General features: G+C 41.4%; 1 protein-coding gene across 6 annotated transcripts in view; it reads left to right on the top strand.

Moving 5' to 3' along the window:
* Window positions 1-23,813, top strand: part of trim37 (tripartite motif containing 37) — a 102,182-nt gene that overhangs the window by 10,087 nt on the left and 68,282 nt on the right. For 5 of the 6 annotated variants that reach the window (XM_087977224.1, XM_043718165.2, XM_043718163.2 and 2 more), the window contains 9 exons: window positions 949-1,051; window positions 1,166-1,269; window positions 5,434-5,535; window positions 7,395-7,435; window positions 9,865-9,981; window positions 12,983-13,070; window positions 13,769-13,891; window positions 22,782-22,905; window positions 23,409-23,476. In XM_087977224.1, coding sequence (XP_087833350.1) covers window positions 1,249-1,269; window positions 5,434-5,535; window positions 7,395-7,435; window positions 9,865-9,981; window positions 12,983-13,070; window positions 13,769-13,891; window positions 22,782-22,905; window positions 23,409-23,476 — 684 coding nt within the window. In that variant the 5' untranslated portion in view covers window positions 949-1,051; window positions 1,166-1,248. Of the gene's footprint in view, window positions 1-387; window positions 458-948; window positions 1,052-1,165; window positions 1,270-5,433; window positions 5,536-7,394; window positions 7,436-9,864; window positions 9,982-12,982; window positions 13,071-13,768; window positions 13,892-22,781; window positions 22,906-23,408; window positions 23,477-23,813 lie in introns of all 6 variants that reach the window. The other variant, XM_087977222.1, reaches the window with a different exon arrangement.

Raw genomic sequence — 23,813 nt, 5'->3', positions numbered from 1 at the left:
AAAGTAGCCATTCGGATGAGGGTGATGTTGGGTACTTTTTTATCTCCGTTATCTAGAAGTTTGTACATTGTGTCTGAATGCAGAAGGTCCATTATTCACCTCCAGATCCACCTGCTGTAAATCACCTTTTGAGCTGGTATCATTTTCTTTTTCCATCTGGCAACAATAGAGTTACTGTTCAAGTTACTGCAATTTTAAAGTGATATGTGCAAGGTAATGTGGATCTCACAAGATGACAGCTCTACGTTTGTCACTGTAGCTTTCTCACCTTGTAATGCTTCAGTGATTGGCACAACTGAGGAAATGCCAAACCTATGCATAATTTGAGTAAAGGTCATTTTGTTTTTAAAAAGCTGATATTTCTCTTACCTTTTTTTAACTATGCAGTAATGCCTTCTCAATGAGATAATTTTACACCCTCTCTTCCCCACTCTGAAGATTCACGGATAATCTCATTGTAAGCATTTTGCATTTCATTAAAAAGTAACCTTCATTGAAATTCATGATGTTTCTTTTTATTATTGCAATGTCAATTATAGTCTTTTTAAAATCATTAGTATTGTGGATTGTTATCTGAAACAAATACTTCCTGTTGTCAAGAGGTTATAAATTCACAGTACAGTATTTAATAAATAGCTCAAGTGTAATCAAAGAATATATTGTATGTATAGTAATTAAAATGCAGAACTTCATACTGGTGGACTTTTGTTTTAGCAATGTGATTGGTTGCAAATTTGCAAGAGGATGCATTGCTCTAGCTACCCCTGGCAATATATACTAAAGACAATGTGGACTATTTTGACTCTCCAGTGCTAGAGGTTTTCTAAAATGCAATCTTGAGATAAAACTACAGAGGAATTACTACATAATTTAGAAACATTTCTTTTAAAAATAAACTCAGCGGTTTAAGTCTAAGACAATTTGTTTCTCTTTATTCCTTTGGTTCAGCCTCTTTCTATGCTGTCTAGAAATAGTTTCAGCCTACAGCTGAGGAAGGATGTAGTTTCGTCTACCATAAAGAGAACAGCCTTTCTAGCCAAGGAGCAAGCATGTAAGCTATCTATAATTAAAACTGACACTTTTGACTAACAGCAGTGGAATTGCTTTGTTTAGAATTATGTTTATCCTCTCAAATCTCTGTAGAACTGACTTTGTCCTTGTTCAGTTGTGCAGCAATAGCAGATTCATTCTTAATCGTTGGTCCCTGGGTATACCTACAAGGTCTGTCGAACTCCGCACGCCGTGAAAATGGATGAGCAAAGTGTTGAAGTAAGGAAAATATTGTGTAATTTCAAAATGTGATTGAAGTCACCGGGTAGTCTGATTTCCAAGCTGCTGCTTTTAACTGAGATCACTCAGGCTGCCTTTTATTTTTCCCTCTGCAATATCAGCCAGCTCTACCTCCTTTTGGCTTACCTGTTGAAGAAACCTTCATCCTTGCCTTTGTTACCTCCCGATTTTACTATTCTGATGACCACCTGGCAGACCGCAAGTTGTATACATTGTGTAAACATTGAGGCCTGCCAAAATTCTACTGCTTGTGCCTTTTTTAAGTGCACTGTCCCCATCACTCATCAACCCTGTACAGACAGCTACAGTAGCTTTTAGTTAAATGGTGACTTGCTTTGAAAGTTTAGATTAGATTACTTATAGTGTGGAAACAGGCCCTTCGGCCCAACAAGTCCACACTGACCCTCCGAAGAGCAACCCACCCAGACCCATTCTTCTACATTTACCCCTTCACCTAACTCTACAGGCAATTTAGCATGGCCAATTCACCTAACCTGCATATCTTTGGACTGTGGGAGGAAACCCACGCAAACTTAGGGAAAATGTGCAAACTCCACACAGACAGTTGCCCGAGACAGGGATTGAACCCAGGTCTCTGGTGCTGTGAGGCAACAGTGCTAACCACTGTTCCACCGTGCCGCCCTAATCTTTATTTTGAAGGTCCCTACATGGCCTCACCTTGTGTAATCTCCTTTTCCACCACAGCCCTCCAAGACACTTGTACTCTTATTTAATTCTAGCCTTTTGTGCATTGCTACTTTTAATCAGTATATCATTGGTCATATCCTTAACAGCCAAAGTCCTAAGCTCCATAGTATCATTCTTAAAACTCTCTGCAACCCCTCTTTTTCCTCAAGGCATCCCTTTTTTTACTTATCTTTTTTTAACCAAATTGTTAGCCACCTGCCGGAATATTGCCATATGTGACTTGTGTGAAATTTTGCTTTATAGAGGTTTTGAAGCAGCTTGGAACATTTTATTGCATTAAAGGTGTTATTTGAATTATTGTAAATTTTGTGCCTTTGTTCCTTGCCTTATCATTCATCTCTTCAATCAAGAGAATTAAATGCACTGGTCTTTTGAAGTAGGGATAATTACATTGCCATTTTGTGATCAGCTAAATGCACTTGCACTGAATGCCTTGACCTCACGCGATTTCAGTTTTTTGACTGCACATTACTGAAAACTGAAAAGACCTCAGCTGTGCCCTACTATAGCACACCTTGATGCTGTATTGATTGGAAGCATTGACCATAGTTTAGCAGGTAAAATACACCAAATGATGTGCTACTAAGTCTCACAGGTCAGGTCATAGATTGAAATTCTGATCAGTTCATAGTTAACTGAAACATGATCAGAAATTGCTGGGAAAAACTCAGGTCTGGCAGTGTCTATAAAGAAAAAGCAGAAGGGTCACTGGACCTGAAACATTAACTCTGCTTTCTCTCCCTAAATGCTGCCAGACCTACTGAGTTTCTCCAGTAATTCTGATTTTGTTTCTAATTTGCAGCGTCTGCACTTCCATAGCTACATATTTTGGTTCATTTGTTTTTTTTTCTAATCAGCCTGCTTGGAGATGTTTATTACATACCTCCTGAAACAGGTGAGACTTGAACCTGGGCCTCCCAGGTTAGGGACACTACCACTGTGTCACAAGAAAGCCTGAATTTTTAGGTTATTTTTTTTAGAAAGAACCAAGTTTTCTAATCGACCTGTTCAGAGATGTTATTACACACCTCTGGAACAGGTGGGACTTGAACCCAGATCTCCTGGTTCAGGGATAGTAATACTACTGCTGTATCATTAGAGGGCCCTAGTTTTTGGGTTTTTTTTAAATCATTTTCTCTTTGCTTTATACCTATTTTTCTAATCAACCTATTCAGAGATGTTAAGCCTTAAGAATTTTTTTAACCCCTACATTACCCAAGAGGGCCTCTCAGTAATACTTACATTTTTCTCCAAATTAGGTTTTTTTTTGTTGGTAGTTAACTGAGTTCACCAGGTACAGCTATTGAGCTATTCTAATTCATCTTGGTTTATCAAAATTCCAAAAAGGAACAATCTGCACTAATTCTTGATTTTGATCACTGTCCCTTATGCTTCTTGAAATCACAATTTTTCAGATGAAGTGCAAACTATGTATGTCAATGGACAATAATGTGTGCGCTTCTGTAAAACCTGAAAGTCTTTCTTTAAAAAAAATCAAAGTTTGAAGTCTTGTCAGATATGCAAGGTTTCTGTTTTATAAATGCAAGAGTTCTAATAGGGAGAAATCACATTGTGAACATTAAGTTGAAAATGTTTCTTATCTTATTACCTGAAATCTGACCTCAAATTGACACCTCTTAGTGGTACAAACCATCTCTGTGAAACAATAGAAGCAATGCTGTCAAAGTTTACATCTTGCAACTATCGGGACACAATCACAGGAATACCACATTTCAAAGGAAACACCACTTTATACTGCAGGGAAAGACAGTACTGATTTTTAGACATTGCCTGGAAAATGCATCAAGGCACATTTAAATGCCAAGCTTATGTTTGAATTCAAACAAGGTAGGACAACCCTGATCTTGGCACTGCCATAGAGAACACACCAGGGAATAGCTGTTTTCCAAACTTTTGTCCACTTGAAAATGGCACAACGTGTGCCACATTCTGTTTATCAAGGGCTTGGCACAAGTGAACCCCACTACAAGCCCGAATGATCTTGATTGTTCGTGTAATTCCTAGCATAACTGGCATTGTTAAGCAGGTGTTGTCAAATCATGGAATCTCATTTAGTGTCCTGAGTTTTGTAATTTTGGGCTGGTTGTTACAGTCAGTATTCTTTCTTGTTGAGCCAAAGGGGCATGCTATTTGACCTGCCAGTTGTTGTGACATATAACCTGCATACCTAGCATCCTGGCACTGAAATTCATGTGCCACATTACTCATTTTAAGCAGGCAGAGTTTTTTGGCTTTCATTTCCTGATGTATTCCCAATGGTAATTACCTGACCAACTGGATTTGATTTGCCTGCTTTAAATTTAAACAAAAGCCTGGAAGTTTAATGTTTACGGCTCCATGGGAACACCCCTTCCAATCAGGGTCCGCTTGCAAACAGATCAGCACTTCTTGTACAGCACAAATTGTTGTTTGCTTTCAGATTTAATCTTCCTGCAGCTCTGTCCTGATCAGTGCATTGCAAAAAGCTTTGACAGCACTTTTTTAACAATACTGAAATCCTGTTGGTGTTGCAAGAAAAAATACATTGTAACAGGATTTTGCAAATCTGGATTCTGACGAGAGAAATTTGCATTGTCAAGTGTTAGTAAAGCTTAATAAAACAAAAGTCACTGAGGGAATTAAAAATTGGCATTGAGATAATACAATTCATGTTGCATCCGAACTGATGGTTTTAAAAAAAACTATACGAGGAAACAAACCAAAAATACGTTTTCGAATAATATTGGTACCTGACTGTTGATTAGAACCATAGATTGATATTTCAAACCATTTGAAGTGCGTATTTGTTTTCTTCAAATTTTTCATAGCCCCTCATAGTGTTAACATGTAGTGAAGATAACGTGAGTCAGATTACATTGGAGCTTTATCCTTGGAAAATGTCCTGTACCAGGAAGAAAAGGCCTGAATTAGGAACGTAGCTTAGAGTATAGTGTAAAGTAGATAATGCTGCTGAGTACGGCAATTTTGAGCTGGGTTTGCAGAAATTCACTGTTGATTATTTGTTTAAATTACTTAATGTTAGTCTCTTTCCAAACAGGTGGAAGACATTTTGAGCGTTTCAATGATGGGACTTAATTTACTGATTGTTTGGAGGTTAAAGAATCATGGAATAAGTCTGAATACTTTGAAGTTTACATTGTCTTGTGGAAACTTTGTTTACAAATATATTTAATTTAATTCCCACAATTGTTACAATTGCTAGCAACTTCTGCCCAGTTCTGTTTTATTGCTGCAAAAATAATGCGTAGGTGCTATGAACCTACTTCCAAACATGCTGCTTTGATGCAACAAAAGCCTCTGACAAGGAACTTTAGGGAAGGTTCCTGCAGGCAAAGGGTTTTGATCTGATGCATGTTTAGTATGCCACACAGTATCCAATTAAGTAATCCTTTTCCCTACATTATGTTTTCCCAGAGTATTGCAGAGGTGTTCAGGTGCTTTATTTGTATGGAGAAGTTGCGTGATGCCAGGCTCTGTCCACATTGTTCAAAGCTTTGTTGTTTCAGTTGCATAAGGGTAAGTTCCTAATGTATTTCTGAGTTGGATGTTGCTGTCAGCTTCATGTGCATCCATGCAATAAAGGTTGGAAATGACTAACTGCTCCATTACACCTGGCTCAGCCGGACACACTGCCTTGATCTGCAAATACTGCATTTTACAGTGCACACTTTTTTTTTCAGCAGCCTAGGTTATACAATTTCTTGGGGAAAATGTCCTCCTGAAATTTAAAGCTCGAGAGATATTCTATAGAATGGTTTGACATTGCAAGTGACCAGTCTGCATGCTTTCATCAGATAAAACTACGTACCATAGATTTCTCAGTTGCCAGTGTTACAGGAGTCCAAATAATCAGGAAGAAAACTTGAATTGTAAGTGAGAAAGATGAGTTGAAGAGGAAGCTACACGTTGACCCCATTGGCTGTGTGCAGTTGTAGTTTCTAGATCACTGCTTTTAATCTAGTCAGTTTCATTGCCATGCTGTGTGCAACTGTATAACCTGTTTTAATATGCAGTGGAGTTTTTGATTCTCTGACCAATGCACTGAAAGGTTAGAGAGCTGTTATTGGGAAGAGTAAGATTTAATTTACTGAGTGAACATCAGATGCTGTTTTAAATGGTACTGGAAATCTGGAAGTGTTACTGGGCTGTTGATATTCTATGTACACTTTCTGTGGTTCATGTGACAATACCATAATGCAGTTTGGGACAATTGTTATAATTCCAAGAGGATGGGAATGTGCTAGCAAGATCTATATCTGACCTGAATAAATTATTTTCTTTTTAAGAGAACTTGCTGATGTGAATATATCAGCTGATTTTGTAATTTTAAAATAATATTCTCTGTGCTGAGCTGTGGTGCTGTAATCCAGGCTCATTGCTTGCACTGCCTTATAGTTGAGATGAATTTGCTTGCTGGTAAGAGCATTTTGAACGTTACATGTGTAAAAATGCATTTTTATAATTGCTTCAACCCGTACTAAGAAGCTTATTCGCCAATTTGTTCCCTTTTTTAAATTCGTCAACCTGCCCAATTTTGGGATTCTCACATAAGCGTCATAGGAATATACAGCATGGAAACAGACCCTTCGGTCAAACCTGTCCATGCTACCCAGATATTCTAACCTAATCTAGTCCCGTATCTCTCTCAACCCTTCCTATTCGTATACCCATCCAGATGCCTCTTTAAATGCTGTAATTGTATCAGCTCCATCATTTCCTCTGGCAGCTCATTCCATACATGCACCATCCTCTGCATGAAAAAGTTGCCCCTTGGGTAGCTTTTATATCTTTCCCCTCTCAACCTCAACCTATGCCCTCTAGTTCTGAATTCCCCATCCCCAGGGAAAAGACTGTCTATTTATCTTATCCATGCCCGTCATGATTTTATAAACCTCTGTAAGGTCACCCTTCAGCCTCTGACGCTCCAGGGAAAACCGCCCCAGCTTATTCAGCCTTTCCCTACTCCGCTCCAGGGAAAACAGCCCCAGCCTATTCAGCCTCTCCCTATAGCTCAAATCCTCCAAACCTGGCAACATCCTTGTAAATCTTTTCTGAACCCTTTCAAGTTTCACAACATCCTTCCAACAAAAAGGAGATCAGAATTGCCGCTTAACCAGTGTCTTGTACTGTTGCAACTCCCAACTCTGATACTCGGCGCTCTGACCAATAAAGGAAAGCATAATAAATGCCGCCTTCACTCTGTTGAGGTCCTGTGTCATTGGATTCCAACTGTTTGATTTCATATTATCTGGGGATTTCTTGAAATGTAAAGTGAAGACCTGGAAATAGTCAAATGATGTGCTTTCATGCTTTCAAGAGTCAGAATTTGACCACTATTGAATTTTTATTTAAAAAAAAACTTCTTGTCTCCACAGCGCTGGTTAACAGAGCAGAGAGCCCAGTGCCCACATTGCAGGTAAGGGCCAACCTCGAGCAAATCTGGAAATTATTTTGACTTTTCACCAAACTGCAATTTTAAAAAATGGCTGTCTCATGTGAATCTGTCTGATTTCAGTCCAGAATTATAATGTTTGACTAATATGGAAAAGAAAATTGCAGACATTAGGAGCGATGGCTGATAACTATTAATAGGTTACCATTGATTTATGTTATTTGGAATTACAAGTTCTCTTTTTCCTTTTATCTCTACCCTATATTGTAACAGCAATATTTCTAGTTTCAAGATTTTATTTGCAATGTTTTTTTTAACATTGAAAAATGAGAAATGTGGTACCTGTTCGAATTACATTGTGCATTTGAAGCTGACATGAACTGTTTTGAACATTTTCAAGACATGGATGTTCAAATATGATGCACACTTACTGTTTTCACTTTTATTTCTGTTATGATACTTCAATCAGCTTGACTCTTCCGTTGTGTCCCAAATCAATTTGACACAATGTTAGAATTAAAACTGAAAGAGATACAGATGTTGGAAACAGATGTTGCAAAAACTCAGCAGATCTGGCAACAGTTGTGGAGACGAAGCAGAGTTAATGTTTCGGGTCCAGTGACCTTTCACAGTACACGTTTTTCCAGCAATTTGTTTTTTTTTGTGACACTGAGAATTATTGTTCAGTTAGTGGAGAGTTTCTCCAGAAGAATCAAGCCACTAAACACACATGAATGGTTTGTCTGATTCATTTGAAAAGTGTGTCATAATAAATTAGTTTGATCTGTAACCTTCAAAGAGGCACTTTTTTTTAACAGAAACCTCAGAAGAGAATACAATAAACCAGATAATGTCTTTACTTAGTGAGGAAAGGGGAGCTTTAAAAAAAAACTAATTTCAACAGAGTGGCTGTTTTAGACCCAGAATTATGAGCCATTTACTATTATACATTATTTGAGGTGTGTGACCATTACTGGAAACATTCTATTTGTTGTTATTCACCTACACTGTTAATGTTTGAAATTCTTGGCAATTAAAGCCTGAAGCAAATGCTAGTCTTCAAAATAGTCATCGAGTCATAAAGATGTACAGCATGGAAACAGACCCTTCGGTCCAACCCGTCCATGCCGACCAGATATCCCAACCCAATCTAGTCCCACCTGCCAGCACCCGGCCCATATCCCTCCGTATCCCTCTACCACCTCTCAGCCCATTGGCCCATCTGGTCCAGATCCTGTTGTAATCTACGGTAACCCTCTTCGCTGTCCACTACACCTCCAATTTTGGTGTAATCTGCAAACTTACTGACTGTACCTCTTATGCTCGCATCCAAATCATTTATGTAAATGACAAAAAGTAGAGGGCCCAGCACCGATCCTTGTGACACTCCACTAGTCACAGGCCCCCAGTCTGAAAAACAACCCACCACCACCACCCTCTGTCTTCTGCCTTTGAGCCAGTTCTGAATCCAAATGGCTAGTTCTCCATATATTCCATGAGATCTAACCTTGCTAATCAGTCTCCCATGGGGAACCTTGTCCAACGCCTTACTGAAGTCCATGTAGATCACATCTACTGCTCTGCCCTCATCAATCTTCTTTGTTACTTCCTCAAAAAACTCAATCAAGTTTGTGAGACATGGTTTCCCATGCACAAAGCCATGTTGACTATCCTGAATCAGTCCTTGCCTTTCCAAATACATGTACATCCTGTCCCTCAGGATTCCCTCTAACAACCTGCCCACCACCGAGGTCAGGCTCACCAGTCTATAGTTCCCTGGCATGTCTTTACCACCCTTCTTAAACAGTGGCACCACGTTTGCCAAACTCCAGTCTTCTGTCACCTCACACTGTTTAGATACAGGATATAAACAGTAGCTGAATAATTTTTTTTAAACTTCATTATTTGTTACTTCAAGCAGGCTGCAGATTTTATATAGATTTGTCTGGGCACATGAAAACATTCGTAAGTATTAAAAGAGATGTTCTTTATGCTTACCTACAAAATAACAGCATGGGAGCTGAAAACATCTGACCTTGTAAGAATTTAAACACATAGTAGGGAAAGAGTAGCATCTCTGGTGTGCAATGATAGATTTAATTAAAAATGAAAATAAATGGTTTATCTCTATCAAATCATTACTTTTAATAATCTTTTAAATTTGAATTTTGCTTTGACAAATTAAGTAAACTATTGAGGTACCAAATTCAAATGATTCAGAATATTTTGAATTTCAGTGGATGAGGATTCCATCTAGTCTCTCCGTATCTGTTCAGGGAATATGTTGTGCTAACATGAATGGGAGCAGTCTGATGCCTGCTAAAAACATTATTCAAATGAAAAGTATTTCAAAATGTTTATGTTACCCAGATGAATAAATGACTCAAAATACTGCAGATGCTGGAAATCTTTGTCTATTTAAATTTCAAGTTTCAATATCTGACTTGTTGTAGGGCACCTCTTCAGTTACGGGAGCTTGTGAACTGTCGCTGGGCAGAGGAAGTTACACAACAACTGGACACGCTTCAACTGTGTAATCTCAGTAAGCATGAGGAGAATGACAAAGACAAGTCAGTATGTTATTATTACATAAAGATTTGTAATTTTGGTTTAAGTACCTAAACTGTTAAATTTCCAGTTTTTTAAATTCAAACTTCCAATTTTTCCTGGAACTTATGATTCTTCTTGATGTGAGCAGAAAAGCATTCATTTGCAGTTGCAATCCAATTCGTGACTTTTTGCCATGGAGCCAGTAATGATTATGGTACCCGATTTAAATAGACTCATAGATGTACAGCATGGAAACCAACCTCTCGGTCCAACTCCTCAATGCCGACCAGATATCCTAGATAAATCTCATCCTGTTTGCTAGCATTTTGCCATATCCCTCTAAAGTCTTCCTGTTTATATACCCATTCAGATGCTAATTGTACCAGCCTCTGGCAGCACATTCCACTCACACACGACCCTATACATGAAAAGGTTGCCCGGAACTCTTATCAACAAGCACATTGAATTGGACCCCAATTACCACCTCCAGAGAAAAAGAACAGGAAATGATATCACCATAGGAAATGACATTACCACAGGAAATGACATCACCAACCCCAAGCATATAAATAGAAAGCAGGGATCATCAGCAGTGCTTTGTCCAGAGGCTCACTGAAATGTTACCTAGTATGGTGACGAGATGTCTGAAAATGAACCTCCCAGCTCAGCGAGCAAACCTACATCCAAAAGGCATTCATATCAAACGTCATCTTCACTATCCTGTCCACTTGGGAATCTACATTCAGTGAACTTTGAACTTATACCCCAAAGTCTCTTTATTCAGCTACACTGTCCCAGGACCTTATCATTAAGTGTATAAGTCCTGCTTTGGTATGTTTTCCAAAATGCAGCACCCTCACATTTATCTAAATTAAACTCTGTCTGACATTCACGGGCCAATCTGGTCAAGATCCCATTATACTCTGAGGTAATCTTCTTTGTTGTCCACCACATCTCAAATTTTGGTGTCATCTGCAAACTTACTAACCATACCTCCTACGTTCATATCCAAATCATTTATATAAATGATGAAAAGTAGTGGACCCAGCACCGATACTTGTGGCACACCGCTGTTCACAGGCCTCCAATGTGAAATATAACCCTCCACACCACCCTCTGTCTTTAACCTTTGAGCCAGTTTTGTATCCAAATAGCTACTTTTCCCTGTATTCCATGTGATCTAACCTTGCTAACCAGCCTACCATGAGGAATCTTACCAAAACCCTTACTTAAGTCCATATAGATCACATCTGCTGCACTGTCTTCATCAATGCTTTTCATTATTACTCCAAAAAAAACTCAATCAAGTTAGTGAGATGCAATTTCCCATGTGTAAAGCCATGTTGACTATTCCTAATCAGTCCTTGCCATTCTAAATGCATGCAACTCCTGTCCTTGATTATATTAGATTAGATTACTTACAGTGTGGAAACAGGCCCTTCGGCCCAACAAGTCCACACTGCCCCGCCGAAGCGCAACCCACCCATACCCCTACATTTACCCCTTACCTAACACTACGGGCAATTTAGCATGGCCAATTCACCTGACCTGCACATCTTTGGACTGTGGGAGGAAACCGGAGCACCCGGAGGAAACCCACACAGACACGGGGAGAACGTGCAAACTCCACACAGTCAGTCGCCTGAGGCGGGAATTGAACCCGGGTCTCTGGCGCTGTGAGGCAGCAGTGCTAACCACTGTGCCACCGTGACGCCCACATCCTTCAGGATGCCTTTCAACAACTTGCCCACTGCTGATGTCACACTCTCCAGTCTATAGTTCCCTGGCTTTTCCTTACCACCTTTCTTAAATATAGCCAACCTTCAGTCATCTGCCACCTCGCCTGTGGCTATCAATGATACAAATATCTCAGCAAGGGGCCCAGCAATCACTTCCCTAGCTTCCCACAGAGTTCTGGGGTACAGCTGATTCAGTGCTGGGGATTTATCCACCTTTTTGCGTTCTAAGACGTCCAGCACTACCATCTCTATAATATGGGCATTTTTCAAGATGTTGCTATTTATTTCCCCAAATCCTCTTTTCCATATCCTTCTCCATAGTAAACATTGATGAAAAATTCTCGTTTAGTATCTTCCCCTATATCCTCCAGTTTCACAAATAGGCAGCCTTCCTAATTCTTAAGGGACCCTATTCTCTCTCTTGTTACTCTTTTGTCCTCAATTATTTGTAGAATTCCTTTGGATTCTCCTTAACCCGGTTTACCAAAGCTACCTCATGTCCTCTTTTTGCCCTCCTGATTTCCCTCAAATATACTTCTGCCTTTATGCTGTTTTAGGGATTCTCGTTCTCTGGTATCTTTACCTGGCATATGGTCTGTCCTTTTTCTTGACTAAAACCTAAATTTCTCTTGTTATCCAGCATTCCCCACACCTACCAGCCTTGCCCTTAACCCTAGCAGTAACATACTATCTCTGAACAGTTGTTATCTCATTTTTGAAGTTCTAACACTTGGCATCTTGATGGCTGAACAGCCTCTAAACTAAGATCAGTTTATTCTGCTGAAGACTATCTTGAGAAACCTCACCCTAGATGAGCAACAGGGTGGCAACTAGAATGTTGAACTTGTTTATTTAAATTTGGAATCCAATCTGGTCCTGACTCCAAGGTCTCCAGCAATATAAGTAATGCCCTTGTGCACCTATGATTAAATTGTTAACATACTTTAATCATTCACAAATAATATGAATTCAGTGGGAGCAGAAGTATTCTTGTAGCATCTCTGCAAGAATCACCCAATATCCCGACTTGCAGGATGTTTGTACGAATGACTGTGGTGACCCACTGCTGCTTTGTAGAAACTCTGCAAGCATTGAGAGAAAACTTCAATCCCATTGGACTAGCTTTCCTGAGTCACTAATGTAAAAGCAAACTTTTAAAAATGGAATTCAACTTGCAAGTTTGTAGCTTTAGACCAAGATGGTTATTTTTAAGTGTAATACAATCATGTATTTAAAATACTTCAAATTATTTATTTAAAAATAAAGCAACCGTATATTTCAGGTGTGACAGTCACCATGAGAAGCTGAGTGTATTCTGTTGGACATGCAAGAAGTGCATCTGCCATCAATGTGCACTTTGGGGCGGAATGGTATGTAGAACAGAAACTCTTCTTTGTTACACACATATTTAAAGAATGGACAATGTTCCTGTAATATGATGTGGAATTGTAAAGAGCTGTGAGTTGCAATGTTTTTTGTCTATGGGGAAACCTGCAAATATTGTTAAACTCCTTAGAATTGCCACTATAATTTTCACTGGATTGTGTCAACTGCTACAAGATTTTTTTTTATTGTGCATCATTAAAAATAAATAGCCAATTATAAAAAATCTGGTATCCTTTTAAAAGTCTACAGTGAATTGCCCATTATACATATTAATATCTTCCAGTGGAAATGTTTTTTGCTGGAAGCTACAAAGACATGTCTATTGGACTGTTTATTGGAATGGTAAAATACTGATTTGTAATATGATTCTGCACTTTGGTAGTTGAATTATAAAGCAACATGAATGCAATATGTTTTCAAGCATATAAGTCCATTTTGAAATACTACAATGAGGGCAACTGCCACAATTCCTTATGTTTGTGCTCCATTGGCAAGTAAGCAGCAACTATCAACATTTCAGTTTTTGCCAGCATGCAAGCCTACTGACATTGAGATTGTGTTTATGATCCCCTCTACATTCCTATTTTCTCTGTCTTTGGCTGATGTGTAACCAAGATCATAGAATCTTACATTTTAATGAATATATGGTTTTACACTAAAGTATTTTGTGTTTTCATTGCAGCATGGGGGCCACACATTCAAACCATTAGCTGAGATTTATGAACAGCACGTTACAAAAGTTAATGATGAAGTGGCAAAGCTGCGTCGTCGATTGATGGAACTGATCAGTTTGGTGCAGGAAGTGGTAAGGTTGTAGGGGTCTAAACATTGGGACGTGATAGGATATATAGTCAGTTCTACAACAGTCTATTCTAGTCCCTTCCTTTCTTGTTTTTGTCAGTTGATCTGGCTAATTCAGACGAGAATACTTTTGTCCTTTGTCAAGATATTTACTCCTGGGCTGTGTTGTCGAATATATGTAGTTTTTAAGCTCATAAAAATCACCCATGATTACATCGTAAAGTTTTGCTTTTACTCTCTTTCTCTATACACATATTACTCGTGAAAATTTCAATCTGTAGTGAAAAGTAACTTAAAATCCTTATCTTTAGTCTCTCCCCATCTCTGATGGAGCTCCAAACTTTCTGTTGCACTTCTCCTGCCCCAAAAAGTCCCCAGCCTCATTTTCATCCCACAGTTGATATTGTGTTTCCAATCACCCAAGTCCCACTGTCTGGCATTCTTTTTATGTTCTTTCTTCTCCTTTTATGACTCTCTTTTGATTGAACTTTTGGTTGTCTCTTCTAAGTATTCTTTTCCTTTTCCGTAATGCCTGTTTTCCTTGTTCATCTTTCAATTACCTGGAGATTTTAAAGGAGGTGTATAAATGCAAGTTGATTATCACCATCATTGTTCAGATCTTTACTTTGACACAATTCCAGAATATGGAATACAGGAATGCAATCTCTATCTGACTGCTAATAATTCTGTAGTGAGTTGGCTTTGTGAACCAATACACGCATCAGCCTTCAATCATTCTTTGGGCCAGTGATCTCTTAAAAGCTGAGGACAAAGCCTCCAAGCTATTAAATTAAAGAAGGGAGCATAGTGTCGGTTCTTGTAGGCTGTGCATTTCTCATTTTGTATGAGCAGGCAGATGGGTGTTCTCTTGGTTTGTGAAGACATTGTACCTTTGAACAAGGAAGCAGGTAAAGGGCTAAGATATGGTTTGAATACTTTTTATCTAATCATGCAACATGCCAATTCAGACACTTCGAGCTGTGGTCCAGAAATAAAAGGCTAGAAAGAAAGGAAAAGCAACTTGGAATTGTATGGTGCCTTTCATGTTCTTGGACTGACGTGAAGAAATTCAAAACCAAGGAAATACCTTTGAAATGTGGACTAATGGAGTAGTTAATTTGTGCACAAAATCTCTCAAACTATAATCAGATGCACAAGCAGTCCAGTTGTATTTGGTGATGTTGTTTTGAGAATTGCATGTTGCCCACAACACCATAAGAACTCCCAACTCCTTTTTGAATAAAGTCATAGAATCTTTTATGACTGAGGGGGAAAACGGGGTCCTTGTTTAATGCCACATTCTGGAACTGTCTAAAAGTAAATTGTATACTTAAATTTCAAGTGAAGCTGAACCGATAGCCATTGGCAAGGCTATTATCATGAAGCCAAGGTTAGACCTCTGCATTAGGAGATAGGCTGAGAATAGCTAAATTTATTTTGAACTCTACTTTTTCTGTAGAGATGGTTATTTCTGCCATCGGTACTAGCTGGACTCTGACCAACAGCCCAGACATACATGGCTGTGAACTTCACTGTGGCACTTCTAGGTTTCAGATTGTTATTCTTAAGACATGATAGTTAGTGTTCTTAGACCTGAGGTGCACAATATTTGCACATTTCTAAAGTCAGTGCTAAATGGAAGCACAATGCTTTCCAGTTTTGATCTAGAACCTCAGTATTTGAAAATCTGGGAACAAATCCCTTCTTGACTGTGACAAAATGAAGGAAGTTGATGGGTGTTTTGTTTAATTCTGCTCTTTACGGATGAAAATGTGTTTCATTTTATGTAAAGATATCAGAGTTAATTCTTATTCTTTCACTTTTCTTTTAAAAATTTAAGTTTCAGCTTGTAGGGCCAAAGTAAAACATGTAGATAGCAATTAATTTAGTTGCAAACTGTTGCGACTGCTGTGCACAGTCACATGCACATTAGTACAGAAACAGGGATCTTTGTTTGCAAAATGTAACTTAAAGTTGATTTAAAGTTGAGCACATAATTACTCATTTCCTTAGTTTGATTTATTTTAAGTTATTGAAAAAGGCAAAATTAATCATTCAAACTGATGCTTTCCAAAATGCTTATAAATGAGAGGAATTTTACAAATACAATGCCAAATGTAAGTGATAATTTATTAAACATTTTGGATGTAGGTTTGCTTGCTGAGCTGGAAGGTTCGTTTTCGGACGTTTCGTCACCATACTGGGTAACATCTTCAGTGAGCCTCCGGATGAAGCACTGGTGTTATAGCCCACTGTCTATTTATGTGTTTGGGTTTCCTTGGATTGGCGATGTCATTTCCGGTTATTTTTCTCAGGAAGTGGTAAATGGGATCCTAGTCAATGCTTTTGTTGACAAAGTTCGGGTTGGAATGCCATGCTTCTAGGAATTCTCGTGTGTCTCTGTTTGGCTTGTCCTAGGCTGGATGTGTTGTCACAGCCGAAGTGATGTCCTTCCTCATTCATATGTAAGGATACTAGTGAGTGAGGGTCATGTCTATTTGTGGCTAGCTGATGTTCGCGTATCCTTGTGGCTAGTTTTCTGCCTGTTTGTCCAATGTAGTGATTGTTACAGTTCTTCCAAGGTATTTTATAAATGGCATTAGTGTGGGTTGTTGTCTGTATAGGGTCTTTCAAGTTCATCACTGCTTTTTAGTGTGTTGATGGGTTTGTGGGCTACCGTGATGTCAAAGAGTCTGAGTAGTCTGGCAGTCATTTCCAAGATGCCCTTCATGTAGGGGAAATTGGCTAGGGATTCTGGACATGTTTTATCTGCTTTTTTGGGTTTATTGCTGAGAAATCGGCGGACTGTGTTCATTGGGTACCCATTCTTTTTGAATACGCGGTATAGGTGATTTTCCTCTGCTCTCCATCGTTCCTCTGTGTGTAGTGTACGGTGGCTTGTTGAAATAATGTTCTAATGCAGCTTCGTTTGTGGATGTTGTGATGATTGCTCCCATTTTAACCACCCCCTTAACACCCCTCTAGCCCACTCCTGGTTTATGAATTTTGGGTAATCCGTAGAAACGTGATGTGTTGGATCCATCTGGTTTCATTTTTTTTGAACGTCGATCTTATTTATTTTTTCCAGATTTGTGACTTTTTTGACTATGGCTGTGATTTGGTTCTCTAATTGTGGGGGTTGGGTCTATCGCCACTTGTTGGTATCTGCAAGTAGTGCATTCGCTTTCTCAATCTAGTTTCTGATTTTAAAATGACTGTCAAGCATCCTTTGTCTGCAGGTAGGATAACAATTTTTTTTTTAGTCTTTCTAGTGCTATCTTTTGTGTATGGAGTGTCTTTCTTTCCTTTTTTCCTGCTTAATGTGGGTGCGACTGTCTGTCTGATGGTTTGCTGGGCTTCTTCTGTGAGTTGGTTGTCTTTCAGTGTTGTTTCTAATGCTGCTAAGAAATATTTCTTGTCCGCATCCTGGAAGCTGTAACTTAATCCTCTTACTAAGACGTTTTTTTCAGTGTCTGTTAGGGGTCGGTCAGATGTGTTTTTTATCCATGCTTCTGTGTTGTTATTTTGTGTAAATTTGTCTAGTTTTTTTCCGCAGGTCTAGTTTTTCATTTTCTGTGTTTGTCACTGACTAATGTCTATGGCTTGTTGCACTGTGTCTGTCCATTCATGGTCTGTTGCATTAGTGAGTAAAGATTTTTGGCGCAAAATTTCCTGGCTGTATTTACAAAGTCTATTGTGGGCATCATTAATCATTTTTGTGGTTCTGTTCGCCGAGCTGGGTATTTGTGTTGCAGACATTTCGTCCCCTGTCTAGGTGACATCCTCAGTGCTTGGGAGCCTCCTGTGAAGCGCTTCTGTGATCTTTCCTCCGCCATTTGTAGTGGTTTGAATCTGCCGTTTCCGGTTGTCAGTTCCAGCTGTCCGCTGCAGTGGTCGGTATATTGGGTCCAGGTCGATGTGCTTATTGATTGAATCTGTGGATGAGTGCCATGCCTCGAGGAATTCCCTGGCTGTTCTCTGTTTGGTTTGTCCTATACTAGGAGGAGAAAGTGAGGTCTGCAGATGCTGGAGATCAGAGCTGAAAATGTGTTGCTGGAAAAGCGCAGCAGATCTGGCAGCATCCAGGGAACAGGAGAATCGACGTTTCGGGCATAAGCCCTTCTTCCTATACTAGTAGTGTTGTCCTAGTCGATCTCATGTTGCTTGTCGTCTGCGTGTGTGGCTACTGAGGATAGCTGGTCGTGTTGTTTCGTGGCTAGTTGGTGTTCATGGATGCGGATCATTAGCTGTCTTCCTGTTTGTCCTATGTAGTGTTTTGTGCAGTCCTTGCATGGGATTTTGTACACTACATTGGTTTTGCTCATTTTGGGTACCGGGTCCTTTGTCCTGGTGAGTTGTTGTCTGAGAGTGGCTGTTCGTTTGTGTGCTGTTATGAGTCCTAGTGGTCGCAGTAGTCTGGCTGTCAGTTCGGAAATGCCCTTAATATATGGTAGTGTGGCTCGTCCTTTGGGTTGTGGCATGTACTCATTCCGTTGTCTTTCCCTTAGGCATCTGTTGATGAAATTGTGGGGTTATCCGTTTTTGGCAAATACATTGTAGAGGTGTTCTTCCTCTTTTTGCAGTTCTGGTGTGCTGCAGTGTGTTGTGGCCCTTTTGAACAGTGTCTTGATGCAACTTCTTTTGTGTGCGTTGGGGTGGTTGCTTTCGTAGTTCAGGACTTGGTCGCACAAAAGAAGTTGCATCAAGACACTGTTCAAAAGGGCCACAACGCGCTGGAGCACACCAGAACTGCAAAAAGAGGAAGAAGAACACCTATACAATGTATTCGCCAAAAACGGATACCCGCACAATTTCATCAACAGATGCCCAAGGGAACGGAATGAGGACATGCCGCAACCCAAAGGACTAGCCACGTTACCATACATCAAGAGCATTTCCGAACTGATAGCCAGACTACTATGACCACTAGGACTAATAACAGCCACAAACCAACAGCCACTCTCGGACAACAACTCACCAGAACGGAGGACCTAATACCCAGCATGAGCAAAACCAATGTAGTGTACAAAATCCCATGCTAGGACTGCATAAAACACTATACAGGACAAACAGGAAGACAGCTAACGATCCGCATCCATGAACACCAACTAACCACGAAACGACACGACCAGCTATCCTTAGTAGCCACACACGCAGATGACAAGCAACATGAGTTTGACTGGGACAACACCACTATCATAGGACAAGCCAAATAGAGAACAGCCAGGGAATTCCTAGAGGCATGGCACTCATCCACAGATTCAATCAATAAGCACATCGACCTGGACCCAATATACCGACCACTGCAGCGGACAGCTGGAATTGACAACCGGAAACGGCAGATTCAAACCACTACAAATGGCGGAGGAAAGATCACAGAAGCGCTTCACAGGAGGCTCCCAAGCACTGAGGATGTCACCTAGACAGAGGACAAAACATCTGCAACACAAATTCCCAGCTCAGCGAACAGAACCACAACAACGAGCACCTGAGCTACAAATCTTCTCACAAACTTTGATCATTAATCATTTCTCTAAGCTCTGCTTTTCTTTTGGCTAGTGGGGTGTTAAGGAGGAGTTTAAAGGGGGGCAATCATCCCAACATCCACAAACGAAGCTGCATTAGAACGTTATTTCAACAAGCCACCACACACTGCAGCACAGAGGAACGACGAAGAGCAGAAGAAAATCACCTACACAGCGTATTCAAAAAGAATGGGTATCCAATGAACACAGTCCACCGATTTCCCAGCAACAAACCCAAATAAGCAGACAAAACACGTCCAGAATCCCTAGCCATTTTCCCCTACATTAAGGACATCTCTGAAATGACTGCCAGACTACTCAGCCTCCTTGGCATCATGGTACTACAAACCCACCAACACACTAAAAAGCAGCTAATGAACTTAAAAGACCCTATAGAGACAACAAGCCAAATTAATGTCACTTACAAAATACCTTGCAAGAACTGTAACAAACACTACGTTGGACAAACAGGCAGAAAACTAGCCACAAGGATACATAAACATCAGCTAGCCACTAAAAGACATGATCTTCTCTCACTAGTATCCTTACATACGAATGAGGAAGGACACCACTTCGACTGTGACAACACATCCATCCTAGAACAAGCCAGAGACACAAGAGAATTCCTAGAAACATGGCATTCCAACCCGAACTCTATCAACGAATGCATTGACCACCCTCTGAGAAAAAGAACTGGAAATGGCATCACCAACCCAAGGAAACCCAAACACAAAAATAGAAAGCGAGCGATACCACCAGTGCTTCATCCGAAGGCTCACTGAAGATGTTGTAAAAACAATGACTGCAGATGCTGGAAACCAGATTCTGGATCAGTGGTGCTGGAAGAGCACAGCAATTCAGGCAGCATCCGAGGACAGGCAAAATCGACGTTTCGGGCAAAAGCCCTTCATCAGGAATAAAGGCAGAGAGCCTGAAGCGTGGAGAGATAAGCTAGAGGAGGGTGGGGGTGGGGAGAGAGTGGCATAGAGTACAATAGGTCAGTGGGGAAGGAGATGAAGGTGATAGGTCAGGGAGGAGAGGGTGGGGTGGATAGGTGGAAAAGGAGCTGGGCAGGTCGGACAAGTCCGGACAGGTCAGGTGATCGAGTTTCTGGAGGTTAGAAGCTAGGATGAGGTGGGGGAAGGGGAAATGAGGAAACTGTTGAAATCCACATTGATGCCCTGGGGTTGAAGTGTTCTGAGGTGGAAGATGAGGCGTTCTCCCTCCAGGCGTCTGGTGGTGAGGGAGCGGCGGTGGAGGAGGCCCAGCACCTCCATATCCTCGGCAGAGTGGGAGGGGGAGTTGAAATGTTGAGCCACTGGGCGATTTGGTTGATTGGTGCGGGTGTCTCGGAGATGTTCCCTAAAGCGCTCTGCTAGGAGGCGCCCAGTCTCCCCAATGTAGAGGAGACCGCATCGGGAGCAACGGATACAATAGATGATATTAGTGGATGTGCAGGTAAAACTTTGATGGATGTGGAAAGCTCCTTTGGGGCCTTGGATAGAGGTGAGGGAGGAGGTGTGGGCGCAGGTTTTACAGTTCCTGCGGTGGCAGGGGAAAGTGCCAGGATGGGAGGGTGGGTCGTAGGGGGGCGTGAACCTGACCAGGTAGTCACGGAGGGAACGGTCTTTGCGGAAGGCGGAGAGGGGTGGGGAGGCAAATATATCCCTGGTGGTGGGGTCTGTTTGGAGGTGGCGGAAATGTCGGCGGATGATTTGGTTTATGCGAAGGTTGGTAGGGTGGAAGGTGAGCACCAGGGGCGTTCTGTCCTTGTTGCGGTTGGAGGGGTTGGGTCTGAGGGCGGAGGTGCGGGATGTGGATGAGATGCGTTGGAGGGCATCTTTAACCACGTGGGAAGGGAAATTGCGGTCTCTAAAGAAGGAGGCCATCTGGTGTGTTCTATGGTGGAACCGCTCCTCCTGGGAGCAGACACGGTGGAGGCGGAGGAATTGGGAATACGGGATGGCATTTTTGCAAGAGGTAGGGTGGGAAGAGGTGTAATCCAGGTAGCTGTGGGAGTCGGTGGGTTTGTAGAAGATGTCAGTGTCAAGTCGGTCGTCACTGATGGAGATGGAGAGGTCCAGGAAGGGGAGGGAGGTGTCAGAGATGGTCCAGGTAAATTTAAGGTCAGGGTGGAATGTGTGGGTGACGTTGATGAATTGCTCAACCTCCTCGCGGGAGCACGAGGTGGCGCCAATGCAGTCATCAATGTAGCGGAGGAAGAAGTGGGGAGTGGTGCCGGTGTAATTACGGAAGATCAACTGCTCTACGTAGCCAACAAAGAGACAGGCATAGCTGGGGCCCATACGTGTGCCCATGGCTACCCCTTTGGTCTGGAGGAAGTGGGAGGATTCAAAGGAGAAATTGTTAAGGGTGAGGACCAGTTCGGCCAAACGAATGAGAGTGTCGGTGGAGGGGTACTGTTGGGAACGTCTGGAGAGGAAAAAACGGAGGGCTTGGAGGCCCTGGTCATGGCGGATGGAGGTGTAGAGGGATTGGATATCCATGGTGAAGATGAGGTGTTGGGGGCCGGGGAAACGGAAGTCTTGGAGGAGGTGGAGGGCGTGGGTGGTGTCTCGAACGTATGTGGGGAGTTCCTGGACTCGGGGGGATAGGACAGTGTCGAGGTAGATAGAGATGAGTTCAGTGGAGCAGGAGCATGCTGAGACAATGGGTCGGCCAGGGTGGTCAGGCTTGTGGATCTTGGGAAGGAGGTAGAACCGGGCAGTGCGGGGTTCCCGGACTATGAGGTTGGAAGCTGTGGGTGGGAGATCTCCTGAGGTGATGAGGTTCTGTATGGTCTGGGAGATGATGGTTTGGTGATGGGGGGGTGGGGTCATGGTCAAGGGGGCGGTAGGAAGAGGTGTCCTCGAGTTGGCGTTTGGCTTCAGCGATGTAGAGGTCAGTGCGCCAGACTACCACTGCGCCCCCTTTGTCCGCTGGCTTGATGGTGAGGTCAGGATTGGAGCAGAGGGATTGGAGGGCTGCGAGTTGTGAGGGTGAGAGGTTGGAGTGTGGGAGGGGGGTCAACAGGTTGAGGCGGTTAATGTCCCGGCGGCAGTTGGAAATGAAGAGGTCGAGGGCAGGTAATAGGCCAGCGCGGGGTGTCCAGCTGGATGCAGTGTGTTGGAGGGGGACGAAGGGGTCCTCGGAAGGTGGGCGGGAGTCCTGATTGTGAAAGTAAGATTGTGAAGATGTTACCTAGTATGGTGACGAAACATCTGAAAACGAACCTTCCAGCTTAGTGAACAAATCTACATCAGAACCTCAACCTGAGCTACAAATCTTCTCAAAACTTGCTATTGAACATTTTCCTAATTTATTTTTCAATATAGCTTATGATATTGTGAAAATTGTTTTTGTAACCAGGAAAGAAACGTGGAAGCAGTACGCAGTGCAAAGGATGAACGTGTCAGAGAGATTAGGAATGCTGTGGAAATGATGATTGCGAGACTGGACACACATCTGAAAAACAAACTTATAACTTTAATGGGTACAGTATACATCTTTTGTAGATATACCAATAATTCGAGACTTAATGATTTCAAAATATGTTTTCTTGGTGCGGTGTATCCCCTGTAACTGCTTAACTACATTCCAGGAATGGGAGGTCTGTTTGTTACAGTTATAAATGAGATGGGTACAAAGCAGCCAGAATGCCCAGGAGATGAATGGCGCCTTCCAGTGGCCATCTTTAGACCCACCCATTGCCCATAACCAGACCGAGTGACTACCTGCCATCTGGGGACACAACTTGCTACCTTCAGATACTTGAAATATCTTGGTGGTGTTCCTTTTGCTGGGTCGAGATGATCTGTGCTGAGAGCAGAGCCCTTCTCACTCTACTGTACCAGTAGTGTCAGCCTTGTTGCATTGTAGGCTCTCTCTTAAGGAAATGTGCATTTCTGGATGAACTCTCTCAAAGTAATCTTGATAAAATCTGTAAATTTCTGCCAAGGGGATAGACATTTAAATATAATCTATCTCTCTCTCTAGGTCAGAAAACATCATTGACTCAGGAGACTGAACTGCTCGAGTCACTGCTACAGGAAGTAGAACATCAGGTAACCAAAGTGGCTGAAGAAAAATGAATTATGGGGCTCTTGGGTTCATAATTACTGAACTTGGCAGTTTTACCAATAACTTATGATAGATTGACCTTTTGATAATATATCATAAGACTAAAACTAATTATTGTAGAGCCAGCTGGTAAGTGTACCAGCAACAAGATATTGAATGACACAGATTAAGAATGTCGGATATTCTGATCCCAGTCTGTCCTGAGTTAACTGCATTAGTATTGGTGGTGCTACAGCTGGCTTTGGCAGCTATTAAGGTTAAGAAATATATGAAGTTAGAACTGTTTGGCTGTTAGTGCCACTATGATAATTTAACTTACTG

The sequence above is a fragment of the Chiloscyllium plagiosum genome, unplaced genomic scaffold (assembly GCF_037043375.1).
Source record: "Chiloscyllium plagiosum isolate Xiang-an unplaced genomic scaffold, Cpla_swu_hap1 HiC_scaffold_31, whole genome shotgun sequence".
NCBI classification, from domain to species: Eukaryota; Metazoa; Chordata; class Chondrichthyes; order Orectolobiformes; family Hemiscylliidae; genus Chiloscyllium; species Chiloscyllium plagiosum.
Note: the sequence above shows the minus strand (reverse complement) of the source record. Positions and strands in the feature narration are given on the sequence as shown.